Genomic DNA, 6,712 nt, shown 5'->3' on the forward strand with positions numbered 1-6,712 from the left:
ACCAACTTGATCCAGACCGTCGTCCTTGCTGCGGAAGAAACCGCCTCCTACCATTAGATCACCGGCTGTTCCATCTGCTCGATCTGGGCGTTGGGTTATGTAGTCGAAGCCTGGGCCGTAAATCACAGACCATGAGCGGTTTCCTTGGGTTGGGGGGAATGAAGACCCTGGTCGTTGAGCGCTCATGTGTGCGATGGCACCGACGACACAGCCCCTTACTGGAGGGAGGAGTTGTCCGGCATGAGCGTTCGTTGTGTGAATTACATGCTTCGCCTTGATGATTCCACGAGGTGTTGTAACTGCATATGATCCGTTTGGGTTATGAGATACCTTTTCAACGGGTGTATGAGTGTTGATACTCAACCCGGGGAATCTCTCGAGTAAATCGTTCCACACACTGGTGACAAGACGATATGGCCAGAGTGCACCAGCTGTGTAAGTCACAGCTCCCACAGCAAGCTCATTCAAACCAAACTGTCCTCATTAGTCCCTCACTCATAATCTTCACCCACAGAAAACTCACCTCCTTTCTCGCCTCCTCCGCCTCCCAAACCCGATGCTTCTCCTCAGGAATCCACTCGCTAACATCTTTAACCTGCTTCTTCGCCTTCTCAAAATCCTCCCTCTCAACATAAACATCCACCGTCTCAACCTCCCTAACCTCAGCTACTTCGATCCCCTTGCCCAGCTGCTTCATCATCTCCAAATGCCTTCTCTTAAACCTCACTATCCGACTCGCATTCTCCTGTCCCAATTTTGACTTCAACATGGCGAATTCATCATATGGCGCACTCTTAATATGTCCGCCATTTCTACCCGTTGCACCGCTGCATAGCTGTCTTGCTTCACAGACTACAACTCGTAGACCAGAGTTGGACAGCTCTAGCAGAGATTTAGTTACAGCTGCGCCTGTGATGCCGCTGCCGATGACGACGACGTCTACTTCGGAGGGAAGCTTGTCATCTTGGATGTCGCATAGTGCTGGGAATGGCGGGTCGTCGAGCCAATATGACTTTGTGGGCTCTGGCACGGGAAATCCAGGCTCTGAGGACGCGCGTTCAAGAAGAGATGAGAATTGCCTGTGAAGCGTCAGAACAGTCCTCAGACCAGCTGATATGGCCGATGCCGTTGATTTAAGCGTCGATATAATGGAACCCATATTTGCTGGTGAGAAATACGGTCAGATGAATGCGCTGAATTACTATGGAGAGAGTATATAGCTGTCACAGGAACAATCGGCATGTATAGTAGCATTTTACGATGCATCCAACCACAAATGGTAGGTTGGACAGGGTTGTTGTTAGCTAACAGTTATCTCGCAGGAACCAGTTGCGACGCTAACTTTAGTAGTCTTGCAGATGTGTTCACTTGTTTAGATACGAGACCAAGATTTCAGACCTCAGTATACAGATTATGAACCAACGACCTTTAGCTTGCATTTTCTCTAACGTCTAAGAGCTACCTTGTCGAAACCTCCAGGATATGTCCGTTTCACTGCCGTCAAGGTACAAGCAGATCGCCAAACAAACAAAAACACCATCATCATTCTGGTTTTCGTTCCCCATCCCCAACTCCAACGAAACTACACATCAAGAAATCCAAAACCAAAGCACTTCCTGCAGCGAAGCCAGAGCTGCTGCCATTCCATCCTCCTCGATCCATCGCTCACTTCCAGCCCAAGTGAAACAAAGAGTCGACAATAAAAACGGGCTTTTCAAACTCCAGCTCCGGCCCCCCTCCTTTCCTGTTTGCTGTTGCGCCATAACCAATGCAGGGTATGTTTTGAGTTGAATTCAACATGTCATAAGACATAAGTCCTGTTCCTTCTACCCTTTGGGTTTTGTTCCAGTTCCATACCGCCATGGTGATAATTCCTGTGAACTCCAGGGTCCCTCCGTGGGAGAGAAGTTGGCCATGAAAGAGAAAAGTAAAAGTGCCAAGAAAAACAGACCAAACTCCAGCGAAAGCAAAAGCAAAAGCAAAAGTCCATTTGCAAAACCGTCCAAGTGAAAAGAAGTAATGGGTATCAGACACTTCGTCTCAAACGTACACCACCGTCCTCATCTAAGGTCATCTAAAGACTGACCATCCCGTTCTCGGCATCAAGATCTCCGGCATAGTCCGTGTGATGCGAGAATCTACCATAAGGATCAAGTCCCAGCTCCTGTCTCACGTCCCTTTGAATCTGGAGGAAATATCTTCTCAGGCTACGCAAGCCCTTGAGAAAGCCACCATCAGGTTGATCAGGGTGTTGTGGAGGGCAAGGCTTGTCGTCAATCTTATCAAAGGGCGTGACACTGTTGGCGAAATCCGCAATCTTGAAATCAATCTCCCTCTTGTTCTTCGTCTTCTTTCGCGAAGTCTCCTCTGTATCTGTTGCACAGTCCGTGGTAGACTCGTACATCGTTTCGTTGTCCGCGTCCTCGGACGTATCGCCGTCATAAAACATGAGCAAGCTCGCGGCGTAGAAACGGTAACCGTTCAGCTTGCTCACAATTTGTTCGAGTTGCCCAAGCTTCTTGAGCACAACTGGAATATGTCGCAGAATACTATGCAGATCGACACCATTGAATAGAAACTTTTGCAATGCGCCTTGGAACTCGTCTCCAGCTTTCAGTTTGCGGCCATAGTATTTATCCTGAAAGTCATATGTTTCCTTCGCAGCGTTCCATACTTGCAATCCGCAAATTCGAACGCCTAGTTCAGCTGATGTTGTGTTTCGACACTTTTCAGTTTGCGACTTTTGCTTCTTTGGAGTAGCCTCGACGCCATACTGTCGAGTTCCCATCTTCAGATCCATCATACAGGGTCTCTTCATCCCTGAGGTAAGGTCCTCCAAGAGCAAGAAGTATTCGACTCGATCCTTTTGAGTCTTTGCCTCTTTCGGGTTGACTGGCCTAGGAATCTTGGTGAACTCGTGGGCGGTCTCTTCCATGGCCGGGTTGGGATCAGCCGATTCAATGGCAAACTCATCTTCAGGGCGTAGATGTTCCAGGTACTGTGACTGATGGTGGGCACCATTTGTGTCATGATGATGGTGTCCATTCGCAGAATGTGTCCTTGAGTGTCGCTTAGGCTTATCTTCGTTGTCTCCCTTATACCCAGCATCATCAGCCTCCTCAAAGTACTTCAAGTCTCCCCTGGATTCTCTAACATCCTCGGGTTTCCGTCGAAGACCACCAGCAGAATACCTGCGCTTCTTCTTCGCTGTGAGAGGGTTTTCCTTCAGAGTTTCCGGCTCCGGAGCGCTTGTTCCAGTCACATCTTTAATTTCTTCGGGAGCCTGCTCAGGCTCAGACTGAACGTATTCATCCATACCAGGTCCGAGATCACTGTGTGAGTAGTTATGCGCAATCTTTCTTGCCTGAGGATAGCCGTTTGCTTCATCGTGGCCGTTGATGAACGGGGAGTCACTTTTGATCAAAGCAGGATCGGAATTCGTGGATCGTAGGAGACGTTGCAAAGTAGGTCGTGGGATTGATCGTTGGTGTGGTCGGCGATGTCGATGAATCTTGACAGGCTCTTTCAGGAAAGCGTCGTTGAAAACCTCGTTCCTCAGCCTCTTGTTGACCATGGTTGCGCCCCAACTATTGGGTCGCTCATCCAGGGGCGGTCTGCTCGATGTTCCGGATGGCACGGAGGGATTGGATACAGTGGAAGTTGAGATACTTTGTCGTCGGTATTCTCTTGGCAAAGGCATTGGCTGGAGAAGGTTTCGGGGCAGGATGTGCCTGTTGTCGTCAAAAGTGACCGTCGGGACAGGGATGTTGCTGTTGGCGAGAGACTGGCTAATAACTCTGCCTGTCGGTTTCTCGACTTTAATGGCATCCTGGCCCTCGTTTTGTTCTAGTTCGTTTCTACTAGACTCAAGCTTTTCCTGTGCCTTCTTGCGCTCGGCTGCTGCCGCCTCGTCTTTCTTAGAAGTGCTCTTTCGGCGAGCCTGTTTTTGGAAGGTGACATTCAATACACCGATATAGCTGTCAGAAGTTAGCATTTCAGCACGATCTCGATAATACAGGCGCAAAGGGTCGCTAAACACAATTCGATCAGACGTACCGAGGAAGGAAAGGCAACAGATCACGATGATATCTCTCTATAGTCTCGTAAAACTCATTTTCCCTATTGTTGAGTTGCTTACAGACAGCCCTTCGAGAGAATCTCCAGAGGGTGGTGTGTCCACCAACTTGATGTTTATATGGAATGAGCTCGATCGCCTCCAGAGGCTCTTGAGGGTCATGCTGATGATCATGGACATGGTCTTCATACTGGCTCACGATTTGCGGTTGTTTATGAGAGTCAGTTGTCACTGTGATTTCCTCCTCGATAACGGCTCCCTCTTCACCTTGTTGAGGGATGAGGTCACCGCGTTTCAAGGTAAGCTTCTCACGAGAAGGGTGACGGGAAATTCCATAAGGAGGTTCATCCTTCTCATGAATGGCTTCCGACTCTGGCTCATCGGCCTTCACAAGCCACGGGCGCTGATTACTTTGCGATAGAGACCGCACGCGAATACTACGGGCCGCAATGCGGTCCTGTGGTTCACTTACACAAGGATCTTGGAGCTCTTGGTGGGGCAAAAAGACAGCAGATGAGATCTTTTCTTCCCCAGATTCTTCGGCTTCTCCATCATCGCGAGATCCGACATCAGTATGAGCACTGCCCGCCGAGTCCCGTCTGGACTCCACAATTTCGGCTTCACGGGCGGCCTCGGTATTGGCGACCGGGATCGGCCCCACAACTTTGGCCAACTCCACCTGTTCGTTTCCATCTTTGGCCTGGGAGACTGGCTGCTGCACTTGCAACGGCGCCTTGTCTTCAGATTTGATGGAGCCATTGACTGGAATGGAAAAATAATCATCGCTAGGGGATGTGCTCAGAACAGGCTGCTCATCGAGCGAATCCGATGTGAAAAAAGAACCTTTTCGGTCTTCCTGGCGAGTGCGAATGGTTGTTGGCTCTTTGTCAGAGGTGGTCGATTGGGAAGCTTCGCGCAAGGCATTTTGATGGTCCTCTTCAAGAGGTGCCAATTTCTCTTTCGCCGTTTGTTTTGTATCCTTGCGACGGGGCTTATCCTCTGGTGGCAGACCTTCTTTGAAGAATCGTAGGCTGTAGCTAGACTTGCGGCTACGAGCATTATGCTCCAGGCCAGCCATTGCTTCAGTCACAGACTTCTCAACTAAGCCGTCCTCTTCTTGTCCTTCCACAGAACCAATGGACCATATCTTTTCGGTTTTTTCAGCGCCGTTGCCACTCCAATGGGGCGGCATCTTTGCCCACTGTATCGGCCTCTGTGGAACGGGTTTCGCATCCTCCTTTCGCGTCGCCAAAGGTGGTGTCTTGTTTCCTGGGCGAGTATCGGGGGGGACGGGTCGGTCTATAAGGGCCGATGTGTAGCTTGTAGTTTGAGGTTGGTAGTAGTCAACAGATTGTCTATCGAGATCCAAAGATGCCGATGCCTTGCCACGGGGCATGTCAATCGGTTCACGATGATCAAGGGCACCTCGAAGTGTAGTAGCAAGAGTTGAATGGCTGAAAGTCGATGGGACGCTCGCCGCCTCCCGCGGGACGAGCGACGTCATCGTTGTAACAGTAGTGGACGCTCCCATATTGATAGATTCGGAAGTGGCTCTAGCTAACGGCCTAGGAGCGGTGCGCTGAGCTGGAACATTGTGATAAGAAGATTCGAAGGGGTTTGAGGCGCTATCGCGATCGTGTTGGGAAGCGAGGCTCGCTGGTGCGGTTGGTGGTCCTGTCAATGAGTAAAGACTGGACTGCGCAGTCGGAGTAGTTGGAGTCGAGATAGTCGCAGAAGATGGGACGGTCTTGTCTAGGTTAGACTGTCGAGCGGCAGTAGATGTATTTGTAAGAGTTGCGGGAGAGGGCGAAGTTATAGGAGGAGTAGATGTAGGAGAGAAGGATTTGGGAGATTTGACATTGGTGATACCTCTCGCGGAAGCCAAGGCTTGGGTCAGCAGGGAAGGACCGGTCTGCCTCGGTAGGGGACCGGGGCCACGGGCCTTCTTATTACTGGCAGTAGAGGCAGAGGCAGGGTCAAGAGCAGCGCCGATGGTGAGGGTATCGGCCTGGTCTGGAGTGTCCCTGGCATTGGCATCACCACGGGGCACGTAATCAGAATCAGGAACAGAATCAGGCACGTTGTTGGGCACCTTGTCTGCAGAGGGTGGCGGTAGGGAGGGAGAGACGGAAGAGGGAGTGGGAGTAGTGTTGTCGGCTGCGGGATCAGCAGCGACAGCATCAGCGAGGGCGACAGCGGGGGATTGGTCAAGGTGCCCTTGATGGGTATCATCAACATCATCATAATCATGATTAGGGCCAGCGACACTGCTATCTTGTCCGGCGCCCGCGCCTACGCCTATGGCTATGCCTGCAACAGCGCCATGGCCTGTCGCAGAAGTATCTGGCAGGCCCTCAGGGACAGCCGCAGAACTGGAACAGGTACCGGTACGGATACATTGCTCTGGCTCGCTCACCTGAACGGCGTGTGCGGCATTTTCGGACAGACGATGCGGACTGGACATGAGGAGGAGGACATCTGGCGCGACACGCTTTGCTTGGTTTGTTAGGAGAGAGGAAGAAGGAAGAGAGAGTTGCGAATTGCGAGTTGAGATTGTGAGGATGAATGTGGATGGGAGAAGATGTGGGCGTGGAGGAATGATTCGTAGATACGGGGCCGGGGGGGCTTGCGTCTGGC

At 51.0% G+C, this 6,712-nt stretch overlaps 2 protein-coding genes across 2 annotated transcripts; both read right to left on the reverse strand.

Annotated features, from left to right (window-relative positions):
* Window positions 1-1,159, reverse strand: FTJAE_13509 (FAD dependent oxidoreductase; the record flags this gene model as incomplete). Its single annotated transcript, XM_037346660.1, has 2 exons — window positions 1-474; window positions 524-1,159. Coding segments are annotated over 2 exons (1,110 nt in total), but the record flags the coding sequence as incomplete, so codon positions are not given.
* A 915-nt stretch (window positions 1,160-2,074) lies between these two features.
* Window positions 2,075-6,539, reverse strand: FTJAE_13510 (transcription factor KCS1; the record flags this gene model as incomplete). The annotated part of the gene is made up of 2 exons (XM_037346662.1): window positions 2,075-3,977; window positions 4,057-6,539. The coding sequence occupies 2 exons, from the start codon at window positions 6,537-6,539 to the stop codon at window positions 2,075-2,077; spliced, it is 4,386 nt and encodes a 1,461-aa protein (XP_037199464.1).
* Between the last annotated feature and the right edge of the window lie 173 nt (window positions 6,540-6,712).

The sequence above is a fragment of the Fusarium tjaetaba genome, assembly GCF_013396195.1.
Source record: "Fusarium tjaetaba strain NRRL 66243 chromosome Unknown NRRL66243_c0000430, whole genome shotgun sequence".
NCBI lineage: Eukaryota > Fungi > Ascomycota > Sordariomycetes > Hypocreales > Nectriaceae > Fusarium > Fusarium tjaetaba.